The sequence below is a fragment of the Myodes glareolus genome, chromosome 14, assembly GCF_982192425.1.
Source record: "Myodes glareolus chromosome 14, mMyoGla1.1, whole genome shotgun sequence".
NCBI classification, from domain to species: Eukaryota; Metazoa; Chordata; class Mammalia; order Rodentia; family Cricetidae; genus Myodes; species Myodes glareolus.
The window spans coordinates 21,972,312-21,991,563 of record NC_142039.1 but is presented as its reverse complement, the minus strand read 5'-3'; the positions used below and the strand labels follow the sequence as shown (position 1 = coordinate 21,991,563).

At 44.2% G+C, this 19,252-nt stretch overlaps 1 protein-coding gene across 4 annotated transcripts in view; it reads right to left on the bottom strand.

Annotated features, from left to right (window-relative positions):
- Sfmbt2 (Scm like with four mbt domains 2) overlaps positions 1 to 19,252 on the bottom strand; it is a 187,941-nt gene that overhangs the window by 149,631 nt on the left and 19,058 nt on the right. For all 4 annotated transcript variants that reach the window (XM_048460657.3, XM_048460662.3, XM_048460658.3 and 1 more), the window contains exons 2-4: positions 16,409 to 16,554; positions 8,086 to 8,180; positions 5,468 to 5,708 (exon numbers count right to left, since the gene is read on the bottom strand). In XM_048460657.3, the coding sequence (XP_048316614.3) occupies positions 5,468 to 5,708; positions 8,086 to 8,180; positions 16,409 to 16,478 (406 nt within the window). In that variant the 5' untranslated portion in view covers positions 16,479 to 16,554. The remainder of the gene's footprint in view (positions 1 to 5,467; positions 5,709 to 8,085; positions 8,181 to 16,408; positions 16,555 to 19,252) is intronic.

Sequence of the window (19,252 nt, the reverse complement as noted above, 5' to 3'; positions counted from 1 at the left end):
AGAGAATCCCCAGAGGGTAGCCATATTAGAAAGTTCTGGGTCTGAGTGAGAGAGCCTACGTCACTGAGTAAGATAGAGAAAAGAAATGGAGCATGATTCCCAGTATTAGGTCTTCACCTGCCCAGGCACAAACATGCACACACATCCGCTCACATGTGTGCACACCACATATATAAATACACATATGCTCACACACGCGCGCACACACACTCACACGCAAACAGAAGAAGAATAAACTAAAAATGAATAGCCTTATAAAATATCAAATTCTCTTTCCCATAGTCATGGTTAATTAACGGTTGTGGACAAGCGAGTTCTTGTGTCAGGACATTTTAGCGCTGTGTCCCGCCCAGCAGCAACTCTTCCTTTACAACCAACGAGAGTGCTCACCGCACCAGAGAACTTGGCAGATCTACCCGCAAAACATAAGGCCATCTTCACACTTTCTCCTCACACTTCATGAATAAACATTCCTTTATTCAAATAAGTTATATATATATATTAAGTAACTCTGGTAAGGGTGATCCCACTTTGAAATGGTAAATACAGTCATTCTGGCGCGCCTGCAGGTGTTTGCAATTCAAATTGCAGAAATTTTAATAATGGCGAAAATAAAAATTAGTGACAGGACTCCTAAGGCCCTGGAATTCCAATACGTTTATTGCAGCAGCCGAAAGCACACATAAATACTTGCCTGTTTAGAAGCCCAGGGCTTTTATTGCCCTGCATCTCCGCAAATATTCGCCTGCAATCTCACACAGGAGCATCCTTCAAAGAATTCAATAGGAGCCATTCAGAGCATCAGCGCACTGACGCTCCCGGGCCCCTGACATTAAGAGGTAATGTTGCTACGTCTGAATACATAACAATGAAAACAGTCATTGGATTAAATGATTTCCGTACATTATCACCATAAACAATAATTATTTGGCAGCTGCCCTTTGCGAGCGTGGTGCACACTTATGAATAAATCAAGCCTTATTGATTTACTAAGCCAAAACGCTTTCCATTTTGCTCTGCTAATAGGCGCTCTAATCCCTCGCTGCACTTAGTGAGGCTTTAATGTAGTACGTCTCTTAATACTTTTAATATGAAAGATTAGCGCTGGTTAGCCCCGGAGCAGGAGCGCTAACTGCACTGTCAACGGCCAATTGGCCACTGAACCCAAGTTGTCTTTGAGCATGTCCTTGTTAATGGAGTCCTCTGACGGCTGATGGGAACCACATCATAATGACATGAACTGGGAATGCTGCCCTGCTGATTTTCCTTCCTAACAATGTAACATATTTATGAAGTCTGACATTCATTCAAGGCTCAAGTTAAAATAGTGCAGCAGGGAAACACAGTCTTTGGACCCCATCAAACTGGCATCTAAAATCATAAAATCTGGATTCGGGGATGTAGCTCAGTTGGCATAGTGTTTGCTTAGCACAAAGCCCTGGGTTCAGTCGCTAGCACCCCATAAATACCTTGCATCAAACAATGAATCAATCAAGTTGCTCTCTTACTGACGCAGAGACAACTTCAGATACATGAAAAGACCTTGAACCCAGTAACTTCACCCTGAGGAGGGACCTCCTTTTTCTCCTCCCACGAAGCAGTAGGCAAAAGCCCACGTACTCCAAGCTGTCATTGGTTCCCTGATCACTCATTGCAGAACTAGAAACTCTTCATTCTCCAGATTGAAAAGGGGAACTAAACTCCCTAATTATTGACTAAAGGACACTCTACCCAGGCAGTCACAGGCGTAGCCTATCCTAGCCATGCCATGGCTGTTAGTTTTTAATAGTTAACAGGCCCCATCTCAAATCACCTAAGGTGAGAGTCGATTGAGGAATTGTCTAGATCAGGTTGGTCTGCAGACATGTCTGTGGGGACTAATCCTGGTGCTAACTGAGGTAGGAAGAGTCACGCTGAATGTGAGTGGCTGCATCTCACTTGATGGACCCTGGACTGTGTGCGGGTATTGGGAGCAGGCGAGGGAGCGTTAATTCTCTCGCTGCTCTTGACTGGGTATGACACCATCAGTCCCTGCGTTGACTTCGCTGTCCACATTGGACTGCAGCCTGGAATTTTTCAACCCTTTCTTCTCCAAGTGGCTTCTGCTAGAAGACCTCTTCACAGCAACGGAAATAAAACCATCGTCCAACAAGACAGAGGCATTTTTTTTTCTCCTGTGCTTTTCATAGATTCCAAAGCTGACATGCATGGATCCTAATCCTAAAACAAACTCCATACTGCATGCATAAAAGAGAAAAGTAAGCAGTCACACTTTCCTCCTTTAATCGGAATCACAAATGCAGGAAGGATGGACCAGATAGCTCCCTGAGATTACACTACAGAAATCCTCACTTCAAAGATAGACTGCTGGAGAGGGCTGAAGGGATTCGGAGCCAAGTTAGTGGTGGCTTCTCTTAGGAGCTCAGATCTCTAGTCCACTGCAACGTCCCTTCTTCACTTTGATTCCTGGGACCTGGAAGAAGCCTTAGTTGGGCTGAAGTAATAGCTCAGTCAGTAAAGTTCTTGCTTTGTAAGCTCAAGAAATAAACCAGATCTCCAGAACCCAGGCATGGCAGCATGTGCTTGTCACCCCAGTATTGGTGAAGGCAGTTCCCTTGGGCTCCCTGGACCAGCCTAGTCTAATCAAAGAGCTCATGGCCAACTAGAGACATTGTCTAATAAAAAAACACCATAGTGGATAGACAGCCAAGCTTGTCCTCTAGTCTACACACACGCGCGTGCGCACACACACACACCCCTCATGTGCACATACAAGCTCCACATCACAAGGGAGCCTCTCAGACAGAAACATTAGGGTCCTGGAGTGATATTTCATATTTTGCAATGCCCTTTAAGTTCAACTACAACAAAGATAAAGATCATCCAGGCACAGTTGCAGCATTTATAGCATTATCTCACTAAGAAAACCATACAATAAAAATCCCCATTCAAAACACAGATTCCCCCAGTCCCTGTAGAACAACCGTGGCCTCTGGTTATGAAGCAATAATTATCCCTCCCCCACAGAAATCAATAAAACGCCTTGCCCCATGAACCTGCTATTTCCTGACTTTGTTCTCCAAACTAAAGATTCCCAAGTCATATTGATTACATGGTAAATTTTCTTAAGTTCTTTACAAGACAGCACTGAAGAGATCCTCAAGCTAACATAGCTCGCTGTTGTTTGAAAAGACTTCTCATCTTTCCATCAAATTAATGGTCTCCCTTTTTCTAGGTTTTTTTCCATTTTTCATTTTCATCTTGTCATTTTAAGGGCATCTCTGTCTTGGCTAATAGCACAGAGTCTGCCGGATACAAATTTGATGGTGTTTCTGAGACTTTGACAACTGCCATATTTTTCTTCCAAGGGAGGGAGGGGACTTGATGAATCGACTGTGCCTTGTCTCCCCAGGGACAGCAGGGACCGTCCCAAGTGAACCCAGGAGCTCTCAGAGCACTAACATTGGAACGCCAGAGCTCTGGAGATGGGGTCACAAAAGCAGCTGTTGTAAAACACAACCACCAGGCTGGGGAGAGGAAGCAAAATGCTCCAGTGGACAAAACTGCCTGCTGCCTAACCTGCCAGCCACGTAGAAGAGAGCTGACTCCTGTGTGGTGTCCTCTGATCTCCACACATATACATGTGCATGCACTTGCATACACTCATACACACACACAAACAAAATTTTAAAATGTGATTTGTTTATTTAAAAAAATAGTAGGTGAGAATGGAGAATAACTTTAGAGAAATAAAAAACATCCCAGGCCTTGATAGTAACACTACTTGAAGAATCTTGTGAATATAGGGGAAAAAAATCACTGAACTTAGACAGATGACGTTTACAATACATGAATTATGCTTTATAATTATACAGGGCCAGGGCACAGCTCAGCGGTAGAGCATTTGCTTAATATTCTCAAAGTCCTTGCAACATTAATTAAACAATTAAGTTACATTAAACACATACACATAATTGAGATGTGAGGGACACTAAGGTCCCAACAGACGTGTTTGTGAGCACAGATCAGTTCTGACCTCAGGGACCAGTGGGAGAAGAGGAGAAAGGAGGCAAGTAGTTCCAGGCATAGGACAGAACAGACACAAAGATCCCAAAGGATGCCCTCTCTCTTTCTTCCGAGACAATAAGGGGTCATGATGTCAGCTGAGGTCAAGGCAATGGATTCAACCCCTACAAATGTCACTGAAAGGCAACTCTTGGGCCTCAGCCAATTGGGTGACCCCTCCTTAGCAAGTCATCAATTATGCATAACAAAGGGATGAAATAAAAGCCACAGGTCATTCTTCCATATCAGAAAAAAATCATACCGGAGGTTGGGGTGGGAAGCAAAGGATAGAGGAGATGGAAGAGAAGAAGAGAAGTGACGGGGAGAGAGAAGGAAAAGGACAGGGAGAAGGGAAAGGAGATGGGACAGAGGGAAGGAAAGGAAGATGAAGGAGAGGGAAAGAGATTACTCCAAAGGAAGGGCAGTAGTGAAAAATGTCTGTCATCTTAGCACTGAGAAAGTTGAAGCAGAAGGATCAGAGGCAAGGTCATCCAGTCTGGGCTACGTAAGACCTTGTCAAAAGGAAGGGATGGGAAGAGAAAAGAAAGCCAACAAGCAAACCTAGGAAAGAAGTCTATGCAGGGGGGTTGGAGAAGCGAGACAGTGGTTAGGACCATGCACTGCTATAGTGAAGGACCCAAGCTCGGTTCCCAGCACCCAAGTCAGGTGGCTCACAACCCAATCACCTGCAGCTCCAGCTCCAGGGGATCCATTGTCCTCTTCTTGACTCCTAAAATAATGTGCACTCAGCTACACAAAGACACTCACATATACATATGGTCAAAATAAATTAATTTTTTTTAAAAAAAAGTTTGTTCAAAATGTCAATTCTCTAAAATGGGAGAAAAGTAAAAGCAAGACATCTTATCCCCAAAGAGTAGCGCTCGCTCTCTCTCTCTCTCTCTCTCTCTCTCTCTCTCTCTCTCTCTCTCACACACACACACACACACACACACACACACACACAGTTTAACTTTATCCCCTACCATCTAAAGACAACCTGAGAATTGGTCTTGAACCTTTTTCCTCTTATATGATTCAACTGATTGAAGATCAATACCATTTCCAGTAAACAAAGTCCTACCGCCACCTACCCCACAGTATCTGCTAGATAGTAAACCACCACCCACGCCACAGCATCTACAAGATAATAAACCACCACCCACCCCACAGCATCCACAAGATAATAAACCACCACCTACCCCACAGCATCCACAAGATAATAAACCACCACCCACCCCACAGAATCCATTAGATAAAGCCCAGATGTTTAAAAAAACTGAGAACTTTTGCACTAAACATATCTGTGATTTTCTAGATGATTCTCTCTGTCCCTTCAGCAAGGACAGGAATCATAAAGAGCAACCTCTTTGATATCAAAGCCTTCGAGACGTGAGCTCACCATCCGGGGGCATCAACACCTTGTTGTTCTGTGTGCACCACCCCACAGGGTGTAGATCTGCTATGATCACATCACACCAGAAGTCAGCCCTTCGGTCTTCCCCATAACCACAGTAACGCAGAAGCAGCAGCTGTCCACAGGTGGTGATGATAGTGGCCACCCAGTAAGTGTCTGGATTGTTCTTATTGGCCACCTCCAACTTCATTCCCGGCTGGAAGTTACTCTGAATGCTGATTTCCACCTTGAGATATCAGAAACACAAGAAAACCGTAATTACACGAGCCATGCGCCTCAAAGGCTTTTAAGAACTAATCCAGCAGATGGCATTTTAAAACAGTACTTCTGCTGCCCTAACATAGGCTCAGATTGAAGACAAATGGAACATGAGCCTCCAATGTAAGACTAAGTCCTCTGCCACATTCAAAGGAAAGATAAAGTGGATTTTCATAACAAATTTTGTTTCACCTATTAAATCCAACAGTTTATCATTTCAGTATCATTTCAATATTACAAAAAGTGAATGAGCCAGGAACGGTGGTACACACCCGTCATTCCAACAGTCTAGAGGCCAAGGTATAAATACCCTAAATTTAGGTCAACCTGGTTACACAAATAGACTCTGTCTCAAAAACATCAAGGGGGATGGAAGTGTTACTCAGTTGGCAGGATGCTTGCCAACCATGCAGAAGTTCTGAGTCTGTGCCCCAGCACTACACCATTGAAAAAGAAAGAGGGGGGATGGGGAGGGAAAGAGGAAGGGAGGGAGGGAGGGAGGGAGGGAGGGAGGGAGGGAGGGAGGGAAGGGAGGAGGGAGGGAAGGGAGGAGGGAGGGAAGGGAGGAGGGAAGGAGGGAGGGAAAGAGAGAGAAAAGAAAGAAAGAGAGAGAAAACAGGCAGGTGGAGGCAAATGGATCAGAAGTTCAAGGTCATTCTTGGCTACATGAAAAGTCTGAGAATAGACTGGGTTACATGGGAGTCTATATTTTAAAAAAAAAAGTGAGGGCTAGTGTTTTTGAACAAAGGCTCCCAAGATCCTGAGCTCAATGAACAACATATCTCAATCGCAGCGGCATACTCTCCAAGTAATTCAATTTTCCTGCATTCCAGGAGCCACCACTGGGAAGAAAAACAAAAATAAAAAAACCTTTGCAGCCTGGAGGTCTTAGCGCTCCCCAGCCAAGAAGGCAATGGAACCATGAACTGTGATCTGTGAGGCTGAGGCTACCTTTCCTCTCAGTCTTGCCCACAGGACCATCTACACCGGGAAGGGTAGATGCCTGCATCAGCCTTCAGGAATACTGGCATCCTGACGAACGAGCACGTGTTCATCAAGGCCTTCACCATTGAGTGGCATCTACTTCAACGGAAGGGACACGGGAGAAGCGATGAATCAGAGAACGGAAGTGACTCATTCCTGAAGACACCACTTCACCGTGCAGATAAAAGGGGGGGATGCTGTCGGCCAATCATCTTTCTTTCCCAGACTGCCTTAAGGAAATCACAAGGCCATTGCAGTATCTTGTCAGCCTGGCTTCTGGAGGGTCAGGATCCTAACAGTATAAGCCAGAGGGGCATTCTTCAGCTGTGCTCGAAAACGTCACTACGTGGCTACAACCATGATCACACTAAACCATAGCTTGAGGAGCCCAGGGAAGAAAAAAGGGGTGCAATCTTACAAATTTAATAAAAAAAAGAACACTTCACTTCCGAGAAGAACTTGGTGTGGCTCTCTTTATTTCAGCTAAGGAGCCAAAAAGAAGCTTAAGAAGGTGGAGTTGCTGCTGGGGTCGCGTGATGAGAAAACAGATCTCTCCGCAGTAAAATTGTATTTGCTGAAACAATTGCCATGTCTAAGAGCTTCGGTTTGAAGAATATCACCTTCTCTATGCTAGAGCTACAGAAACAAGAGCCCGCACCTAAGAATAATCTGCCAAGAACTCGTGTTTCTTTTTCCTGGTGTTTGTCCGCCAGTGGACATGCTAGCCAAATTATACAAACAGATATTATTAAGGAGAATGACCTTTGTGAGACAAACATTTTCAGAATATCTATCGTGATTCCTCCCACCCGACTAATTGTTCCTCCAAAGCTTTGAAAACTCTAGTGTGGCTTTTCAGAATTAAAATATGAACCTTTCAAAAAAAAAAAATCTCAAGTAGCTCAGGCTCACCTCGAGATGCCTATACAGCCTGAGACTGAACTGCCAATCCTCGTGCCGCCACATCCAGAGCTGCAACTACACACATGCACCACAACATCCAATTTTAGGCTGTGCTGGGGATCAAACCCGGGGTTTCAGGCTATTAGGAAAGCACTCTATCAGCTGAGCCAAGTCCCCAGCCCTAAATGTCGCCTCATTATTAAAAAAAAAAAAAAGCACAGTCATTACACCTACTAAGAAGACATTAAAGTAACCTCTTGCCTAACTCGCTGGCTTCTTCTAAGAATCCAGCTGCAGCCTGTTCCGTGTGCGGCTCTCCCATCTAGCCTTCCGCCTGTAAAATCTTATCTGCCTTTCCACCTCTCTTCATTCTTCTCTTCTGACCGGCTCCTGAATCACCCAACAGATCCTTCACCTTCCCTCCCACAGGCCAGAAGGGAGTTCAAGGCTTGACATACATGCCGGAAGGATGAGTGTGGCGCCGCCCTGGTGCCTGTTTCTTCCAGGTAGTCTCCCCAGCTAAAGCCGTTTTCCTCCAGGCCAGAACCTTCCTCTGTGGAAACAAAACAAAGCAAGAATATCAAAACCAGGGCAAAACATGCCTGGGAGACACAGACTGATTCACTGCCTTTAGAGGACATGGCTGAACTCTCTGAAGAACTTCAGTCTGGTGCTGTAGAAACGCTGAGTTTAAACTCTTGGACTGCTGGCTGTCCAAGAGTGAGGCCTGAATTCAGATATCCAGAACCCACATAAAAAGCCATGCTGGATAACACACATATAAATGTAATCAAAGGGAGACAGAGACAGGAGGCTCCCTGGGGTTCACTATTCATCCAGGCTAGATAAATCGGTGAGCTCCAGGGTCAATGAAAGGGTCTGCCTAAGCAAATAAATAAAGACAAATGCAGAGTGATTGAGGAAGATGGCCAGCATTGATGTCAGAGACAGAAATACAGAGAGATAGAACAGAAGAGACAACACTTTGATACCTTGTCAAAATTAAAAGCAACATTTGTGCTTTCAAGTCAAATGGGTAAAAGTTGTCTTAAAGCTAATATGGATTAGCCTAACATTAGCCATGGTAGACAGCCCAGTTTGGAAAGGGTGGAAGAAATGAAAAGAGACACTTCAAACACAAAGTGTGTGCCAAGACAGACACAGGCACCAAACTACCTACCCACGAAGGCTTGAGACTGGAAAATAACAGAGTTTTATAAAAATGTGGCTTCAGTAACATCTTAAGAGAAATAAAGTGGGCTGGGAAGGGGGCTCAGTGGTTAAGAGAGCCTGCTGCTCTGGCGGAGGTCCTGAGAGCAGTTCCCAAGCACCCACATTGGGCAGCTCACAGGCACCTGCAATTCCAGCTTCAGGGGACCCACCGCCCTCTCTGGCCTCCACAAACGTTCCTGTGCATGTGGTAAGAGGCAGATACACACGCACACACATAAACAAAAAGTAGATATGCAAAGGGGATCACCTGAGCATCCTAAAGCCACCAAGCAAGTTACCAGCAGAACAGACCAGTTGCCTGACGGGCCTCGTGTCATCTGTGGTGACATGCTTACCTCACACAGAACCCCATCTCCTGGAATATAAGAGTTCTCACACCAAGCCCTCAACAAGAGCGTATGTCACACCAACAGAACTCAATAGAACATGGGGTTTCTCAAGCCACAAGGGCAAGGACAGGAACAACCATAGCACACAATGGCCTTCAAGACAAAACAGCTTAGCATGCAAAGAGGCTTGCTGCCATTGATGGAGGTCAAAGTTCAACCCCTGGAGTCCACTTGAAGAAAAGACAAAACAGACTCCGGAGAGTTGTTTTCTGTCTTCTTAAAGTACATTCATATACAAGAGAGAGACAGAGAAAAGCAGAGGCAGAGAGAGTCAGGATCATCAGTACTCTAAAGCTACATAGTGCTACACACCTGGAATCTGAATATTGCCAAAACATTAAATAACTGAGAAGCATCAAATAATAAGATATGTAAGATATGTAATGTAAGATAAAGACAGCATAAATGTCACGTTAAAACTTCAACTGGTTAGAGTTAAGCAGTCTATGATAGTATCATGGTTGGCTTGGCCTGTATCTGGAATCACCCAGGAGGCAAAGCTCGGGGTGCCTGTGAAGGAGTTCCAAGATTGGGTTACCTGAAGAGGGACACCTCACCCTCAATGTGGTTGGCACCATTTATGAGCTAGAGCCTCGGCCTGGATAAACAGGAGGAAGTGATCCAAGGAATAGTATTCATCTCTCCTTGCTTCCTGATTGAGGGTACAATGTGACCAGTCACCTCAAGGTGGCTGTCACCATGACCGATCACAGAGTCGTACTGTGAGCCAAAACCAAACCTTTCCATAGACAACGACAAGAAAGAGTCACCACTGTGAGGCTGGCATGATTCTACCCATCCGCGAGGCTATTGTAAAGAGTATATACCAATAAAGACACTTAAGAGTATATACCAATAAAGACATTTAAAAATCAAATACCCAGGAGAACACAGCCATGTCTCTCAAAAAAGTTTCTAGGTCCCGAGCCCTAGCCTAAGCAAGCAGGATACAGGACTTGGAACATCTGAGACACACAGCAGCTAACAGACAGAATGCGGTCGTTCTGGCAAACAAAAACCCTTCAGGAAAGTAAACCACACATCAGACCCAAAACACAAAAGTTGTATATCCAGCAATGGACAATAACAATAGCCTTGCCGTTGGAACAATAAAGCCTGTCAAAATCTGCCACACGCAGCCCCTCCCCGGGCCTGGGTCCCAAACAGGCACGTCCAGTGAGCAATAGGTAAACACACACCATGTTTATGAGAGATCTCATAAAGCCAGAGAAAATATTTACAGCTGATCCATAAACCTCTTAAATCCACAAACATTTGACCAAAGAGACTGTGACAGTCCCCTCCACCATAAATGAGCTGGTGGAGACATTTCCCCATGACGTCATGAAAACCCACTATGGAAAGCTACTATGAGCAATTCACACTTCACAAAGAAAACAGGCATATTCATTAAACAGCAGTCCAGTTACGTTTCACTTTTTTTTTTTTTTTTGGTACCAGAAAGCTATCTGTGGCACCAGAATATTCCAGAATAAACATGAAGAGAACTTCCTATGAAAAGCTGGAACACAAGTGACTTTAGAATACAAATATAATAAACAAGTGCCCCATGCATCCTTTTCTTAATAAAATCTGAGAACAGCTCAAGTTACAGTCTGAAGGGAGCCTGACTTCGTGAGGCGGGATATTAAAAGCCTGTAACTGCCACGATACCAGGCTCTGAGACCTGGCAGATTCCCCACAAACCAAACTGTACAGAAGACCATCTCTCGCATGCTAGGCAATTTTTGAAATGTGGACAGAGATAGGAAGACGGCACTAAATCATCTCCAGGTCCCGGTAGCTCCTCCTTCCACCAGGAGAGGAAATAATGCAACTGTGTGCAGCACTCTACGTAACTCAGGCAGGAACTACAGCTGCCAGTCCACCATGGATCTGACTGAACACACCACCGCACCCTGGAGTTCAAAGGGGCAATGGGTGGTGGGGGCGTTAATGTCGACCCGCAAGAACAAGTTCTCAGAATGAAAAGCAAGGCCTGGATTTTTCTGTGTGTTGATTCACGTTCTCCCAAATAAAATAAAAGAGACCTGCTTCTTTGATGTGTTCCCAGTGAGAGCCAGGCAAGGCACGAAGGTGGCTGAGACAGACGACTATATTCAAGCAAGCAAAGCAATATAGATAGGTATATATAGATCACATAATTAGCCCCGTCTCTTAACACATAGAAAATATAGACAGATAGAAGTATATTTAAGACACACATACAATCTTTGCATGCACACTTGTATGTCTGTTTGCCTAGGTGAGCATGTCTACAACTGGGCAGAGGCCAGAGGTCAGTGTCAACTGTCACTCACCAAGAGCCGTCCGTCTTGTTTTTCCAACAGGGTCTCTCACTAGCTCACCAATTAGGGCAGTGTGGCTGGTCAGCAGGCCTGCAGGATCACCGGGTGACAAGCACACTGGCTTTTTTCCCCATGGTCTCTGGGCCTTCATCCCATGTCCTCGTGTTTTAAAGCCAAGGGCTCTACCGCCTGAGCCATCTTTCTGGCCCTATTATTATTTTATAATTTGAGAAAACTCAAGCCCATGTGTTCAGCTTCCTTCTTTTTACTCAGAGGCTGGCCTTGGCTGCTTGTACAATACCACAGGCTCCATTGGGAAATCACATCGAGCAGGCCTGCACAACCCACGTCACAGAACCCGCTTATTATGGGGTCCCCACATTGCTCTGCTCGCTTTTATTCTGAGTGAAGATACTCAGAAGCCCAGCCATCGAATTTCGGTGGGCTTTGTTCCTATGGGCCTTGGGTTGTTGCTGGGAGGCTCTGCCTGCTGGGGAGACCCGAGGTCCCTGGACTATGTGTTCAACTGTACTTACTTCAGGCATCCACGTTCTTTGTTTCTGGGAGGGAGTGTCCTTCTATTTTATTTCAGGAACAGGCTTCACATCTGACTTATTATCCCTGCTAAGATTTGAGCTTTCCTTAGGAAAAGTCACAAGTGAAAGAAAGAGAAAAAAACCTATTCAGTTCACTCCCAGCTGAGATTATCTCAGGGAAGAATTACCATTGCAAGGAGGTGAATCAGCCAGAGTGGGCATAGCCGACGGAGGCACAGAGTGGATCGAGTGGATGGAGTGGACAGAGGCAGAGTGGACAGAGACACAGAGTAGACAGAGTGGACAGAGACACAGAGTGGACAGAGTGGATCGAGGCACAGAGTGGACAGTGGACAGAGTGGACAGAGTGGACCGAGGCACAGAGTGGACAGAGACACAGAGTGGACAGAGGCACAAGTGGACAGAGTGGACAGAGACACAAGTGGACAGAGTGGACAGAGGCACAAGTGGACAGAGTGGACAGAGGCAAAAGTGGACAGAGGCACAAGTAGACAGAGTGAACAGAGGCACAGAGTGGACAGAGGCACAGAGTGGACAGAGTGGACAGAATTAAGTAGCAAAGGGGAAGGCCCTGAAGTCACCAGACTAACGTTGTGCCCCTTTATCATCAGACAGGCTAGTTTTCTCAGGAGAGAGCTGGACAGACTCACTTGTGCTCTCTCTCCCTCCTCCCTCTCTCACTCTGTACTGGGGATTTAACCTGGGGCCTCACACATCCCACGCAATGAACTATAATCCCCATATATACATATTTTGGAGACAAGGTCTCAGCAAGTTCCTGGGGTAGTCTTGTATTCTGTAACCCAGGCTGACATCGGGCTCACAATCTCCCTCTCTCAGATGCCCAAGTAGTTAGGATCAGGAACCTGTACAGCAGAGCCCGGCAAGCTACAGTCTAATAAGTGTTGTCACTTGCCAGGGAGATGCCATCGTGTGTCACGTAACCGAGAGAGAAGGGTCAGGATAAAAGAAGAAAGAGAAATCTAAGTGGGGTGAGGGGGTCAGGATTCTTGACGACATCAGTGCACCAGTCCAGGACCTGAGACTTCAGTCTGCTTCCAACACACCACTCCGGCAACTTCACCTTGCTATCCAGTCTTCTCATCTGTAAGATGAGGCCTGAGAAAAGCAGTTGCTTTACTGGGCATTGAAGATTAAAGTCAACTAAAATGTGAGGGCTCCAAAGTATGAGCATTTATCAACAGAAACTGTGCTTACGTGCCTGTTGTCCAATTCACAAGTCCATTTAGAACCCACTGAAGTATATCAAATATGCCTTGTTTTGCACATCCAGAAAGCTCATCTGAATCTCACCCCCCCCCCCAAAAAAAAGAGGTTCTGAGCATCCCTAAGCACGTCCTAGAGAGTTACAGGACCAGATGTCTCCGCAAATGACTCTAGAAAGGAAGGCATTTCATGTTTTAACAGGTTGAAAAATAGAAATGACTTGAAGAACCATACTTGACCATGTTATTCTCAGTTTTAATGCTCAAAACTAGACGTGATTTTGAGAATAAAGTCAGTCTGTGCCGTCTATAAAGTTTTAGACTCTCTTTTAAAATTTGAGGCCCTATACTGCACTCATGAACTGCTGACAATATGTTTGCCCACACCAGTCAACATTCCAGTATGGGTGGGGGAAAGGCACATAGACCCCACCCATAATTGAAGAGCTATAAGCAGTAGATGGCTCCCAAGGAAGGGTCTGGCTTTTTTTTTCTGGGAAAAGCCCCCTCATAGTTTGCCTAAGCCCAAGTGGTCAGCTCTCCACTCAAGTATATACAGGTAAAACTAATGGGACTCAATAGGGTATATAACAACATCAACAATAATTATGGATAAAGAAGACATAAATTTGAAAGAGGCAGTGGGGGAACACAGAAGGAACTAGAGGTAGGAAAGGGTGATGGGTATCGATAAAAATACATTGTAGTCATGTATGAAATTCATGCACAAAATTTTTAACTTAATCTAAAGAAATTGTAACACTATCAAAGCCTCCTGATCACAAACATATTGAAATACTAAGAAAAAGGAACACATAAGCCCTTAGCACAGTGGGAAAAGGCCTGGATCAGAAGCTGCAAATTATAAACATAACTTAGAATTATTCAGCCATCTTAGTATTAAAGATCAGAACATCTTGTATGATTTAAACCATCCACTACGCGAGAGTAAAGAACAAATCATGAATGAGTATCTACGATGGGTTTTCTGCCTGGAATCCCCCAGACTCTGGTATCATTCTGAAGAACTTGTCAGTACGAATAATTTCCTGACAGTAGATTATCAGTAATGAGCTTCAGAATCTATTACGCTAGAGAGAAATACGGCAGCGGTGTGAAAATGAAAACTTATCATTGAAAATGACGCAGACAGCAATGCGTGCACAGGATGCACAAGGAAAATACAGGAAATGCCCAGGAACTTTCAAAGCGCAACATAACTTTACTGAGCAGATATAAATAGACTGGGGGCAGCAGTGGGGCCACGTAGGTAGGACCAGAGTGCTTGCTTAGCACACTCTAAGCCATTGGTTCAATCTCCAGCATCATTAAAAGAAAATGCAATTGGGGCTGAAGAGATGCTCTGGTCAGTGAAGTGCTTGCTGTACAACCTTGAGGTCCTGGGTTTGGATCCCTAGCAACCACAGAAGAGCCAAGTATAGTGGTGCATGCCTGTCATCCTGGTGCTGGAGAGGCAGAGAGAGAAAGAGGACCCCTGAGACTTGCAGGCTAGTCGTTCAAGCAAAACAGCAGAAAGAGAGAGACCTTTGCGGAGAGCTGATGAAAAAAACTCAGTGGGTGAAAGTGCACGTGGCAGAATCCTGATGGCCTGAGTATGAAAGCTGTCCTCCAACCCCCACAAACTTCTGCCTGAATTATTAACAACCAATAAAATAATTAAGGTGGACAGCACTTGAATAAGACACCTGAGGTCAACCTCATGTACACGCTTGCACACACACGCATGCACACACACACACACACACACACACAGAGAGAGAGAGAGAGAGAGAGAGAGAGAGAGAGAGAGAGAGAGAGAGACTCTCATAAGGTATCTCTGCAGGGGACAAGGTTCCGGCTGTGCTTACTGAAGTTTCTTACTCATTCCTTATATGTAAAGAAACTAGGGGGACTGGCCTCAGCCTGATCCTAAAGAAGACACTATGCCTTTATCCTATTCCAATATTCACTTTTTACAGTTTTGCAGAAAAAGGTAGAATGGAGAAACCTGATCTAACAAACCCAATGATATAGGCAATCTTTGATTCCATCATTGATGAGTTTGATAAAAACACAGAAATGGAACCCTCAAGATGGCTCAGCAGATACAGATACTGGCTCCCAAGCCTGAAGTTGAAGACTGAATTTAGTTCCCCTGACCTACAGGGGACCTCCCTCCTCCAAGCTGTTCTCTGTCTATTACCTTTACATGCACACACGGCATATGAGTGAACACAGACTCTCTCTCTCTCTCTCTCTCTCTCTCTCTCTCTCTCTCTCTCTCTCTCTCTCGTCATTATTTTAAAGTTGAAGACAAACTTGCTAATTTCATTACACAATGGTCACCTCTTCCCCTAAATTAACAGGAAGCTTTTTGTATGAATTCACTGCAGCAAACATTAATGATTCATAGGGCTCTCTTGCCCTTATTTAATTTGCTGATATATAAATCATGCAATTCTATTTTCAGGGGGAAAAAGGTATCCTTTTAAAATATACCATTGCATAAATACTTTTAGAGATGCATTTATAAATTCATCAAATATTAAAATCCAATCAAACACAATCTAGTTTTGTTTTCTTGTTTTGTTTTGCTTTGTTTTATCCAATTACGTGACACCAATGCGCATGACCAGCCATGCTCAGTACGTTGGAGGGTGTGTCCGTGATGGCTTATCCCAGCTCCTCTTTTCCTATGAAAACTACCCTGAACACTGCTGAGTGCAGCACTGAGAGATGGTACAGTCACTAAGTACCTTGACAGCAGTCGAGACAGCACAGATATTTATAGACATTTACTAGCAAAAGACACCGAGATTTAAAAGTGTTATGTCGCCATGCAGTAACCTAGCCCACTCTGCTTGTTTGATCAATATTAATATTGGTCCAAACGCTTCATAACTTGAAAGCTGCCGTATCTGTAGACATTTGGCTTGGCTAGGACAGCAAATGCCAAGAACTGGTGGCAGACAAGTTCTAGGAATCCACCCCCATTGTTCCTGAATATCTCAAGAAAATACTGGTCAATGAGCCAAATTTTCAATAAAAAAAACAAATAGCATCCTACCTGAATCAAGGTCCCCATTCCCATTTGCTGGGTCTGTTTTCTTTTCCAGTGATGAGGATGCGTTTTGCATCTTGGAAACTTCCAAATGTTTCTCCACGCTGACGAGGGTGAGTCCTCTTCCCTTAGTTCATACTGCAGCAAGTTATCTACAGACAACCAAAACCAAAACATCAGAGAACTTTAATCAGACTAATCATATCAACTCACTTTGCTCTCCTAACTTAGCAGAACCCGAGCAGAGTGGCCACCAGCTCATCACAACGCAGCGCAGTTGCCGACTGGAAACACCAGAATCAGGCCGAATGGCAGGCAGCACATCTCTACAGAGCGTCAGTCGCAAACTAGCTATTTTCTAGAGGTCATTAGCGCCACTAACATGGACACATTCTTCGCCAAGTACAATCTAAGTGCCAATCCGCCATGCTGACATCAGCTAGTGAGCCGTCTCCCACCTCAGCGACTCAGGCACTCCCGACTCTGCCAGAAGTCATCCTGACTCACAGTGAGTGGAGACTGAGAAGAGTTTTATGTCTAAAAACAATGGCACTTCAGTTTGCTTATTTTTCACAAATTAGAAACAGGTAAGAATTTCCCCATCATACAATAGCTTTGCCACTCCGCACTTACATTCGGTTATGTCTGAGAAGAGGTAAAATTAAGGCAGGTCCCATAGAATCCTACAACATAGTTCATTTATGCCAGAGACCATGGACACCAGGAGCAATATTTAACAAGGCCAGCATGCTCAGTTCTGGTAAATAGCACAGCCATGAAGCAGGGTTTCTGTGTAGTACTGGCTGTCCTGGAACTCCCTCTATAGACCAGGCTGGCCTGGAACTCAGAGATCCTCCTATCTCTGCCTCCTGGAATCAAAGGCGAGCACCACTCCCCCTCTTCCCCTCCCCTCCTTGGTCCTCACTACTGCTACCGACCTAGCTGCATTTTTAAATCATTATTTATTTGGGGCTAAGAATGTAACTCAGTTGGGAGAGTGGTTGCCTAGGGTCAGGAAGCTCTAGGTTTGATCTCCAGTACCACAAAGACCAGAGGTGCATGTCTGGAATCCCAGCACTCAGCACGCGTGAGGGAAAGTAGTAGAATCAGAAACGCAAGAGTCATCCTTGGCTTCATAGCAAGTTCAAGACCAGACTGGGACACATGCGTCCTCTCTAAGATTTTTTTCAATTTATATGTACTTACATATTGTATTACAGATAAATTTTAGAATTTATCTATGTATATAATTAATATATTTCACATATAGACAAAAACTAAAGCAAACAAAAAGGTTAAACTAGAAGGAATATGATACATGTATGACTAGCAGGGGAATAATGTGTAGCTCACATGTTAGAAAGTGGTCCAAGAATATCACCTCCTTAACACCGCTGCACATGTGCCTGCCTCTAGTATTATTAATATTTCTTTCCTAAAGAACAGATCTCTGAGCAGCTACAAGTTCATACAAGAGTGTGAATCTGGGAAATGAAGGGGAAGCAGATCTGGTGGAGAGGAACTGGGAGGAGTGGAGGGAGGGGGGACTGTCGTCCAGATGTAGGAGAGAAGAAATCTATTTCCAACTTTTTAAAAATAGAATAAAAATAGTAATTGTTTGACGTTTGTGTGTGTGTGCACATGTCTGAAGTGTGAATCCTTTGTGCAATGGCAAGAAAGTGTGAAAACCGCTCCAGTCACCGGGAAGAGGCGGTGCCAAGCACCCAGCACTGGAATTTTATTCCGTGCATATTTATTTATCCACCTGTTGCATCAAAACACACCAGCACTGTTGGAAGGAGCCCAGGTGATTCCCCAAACAAAATACAAAGGACGAAAATGTTTGCTTTAGACTGGAGAGTATAAGACCACCTTAAGTGGTTTATTAAATAGCAATCTAGGCATCTTTGCTCATGAATAAGCAAAGAGGATGACAAGCAAAGATATAAGGCACCTCCAAATAACTGGATTATCTTTTTCATTCAATATCCTCTAAGCACAGAGGCTTATGAGTTTGGGGAGTTTTTTATTGTTTTTATTGAGCTATATATTTTTCTCTGCACCCCTCCCCTTCTACCCTCTTCCATGGCCCCTATGATCCCAATTGACTCAGGAGATACTGTCTTTTTCTACTTCCCATGTACATTAGAACCATATAGGTCTCTCTTAGGGTCCTCATTGTTGTCTAGGTTCTCTGGGATTGTGAATTGTAGGCTGAGTTTTTTTGTGTTTATTTGTTTTTGTTTTATGTCTAAAAGCCACTTATGAATGAGGACATATGATATTTGTCTTTCTGGGTCTGGGTTACCTCACTCAGAGGTATGTTTTCTAGATTCATCCATTTGCCCTCAAATTTCAAAATGTCATTATTTTTTTCTGCTGTGTAGTACTACATTGTGTAAATGTACCACATTTTTCTTATCCATTCTTTGGTTGGCGGGCATTTAAGTTGTTTCCAGGATCTGGCTATGACAAACAATGCTGATATGAACATAGTTGAGCACAATGTCCTTGTGGAATGATTGAACATCCTTTGGGTATATACCCAAAAGTGGTATTGTTGGGTCTTGAGGAAGGTTATTTCCTAATTTTCTGAGAAATCATCATACTGAAATCCAAAACAACTGTACCAGTTTGCATTCCCACCAGCAATGAATGAAGTGTTGTCTTTATCCCACATCCTCTCCAACATAAGTTGTCATCAGTGTTTTTGATCTTGGCCATTAGATGGAATCTCAGAGTTATTTTGATTTGCATTTCTCTGATTATTAAGAATGTTGAACATTTCCTTAAGTGTCTTTCAGCCATTTTAGAATCCTCTGTTGAGAATTCTCTGTTTAGGTCTGCACC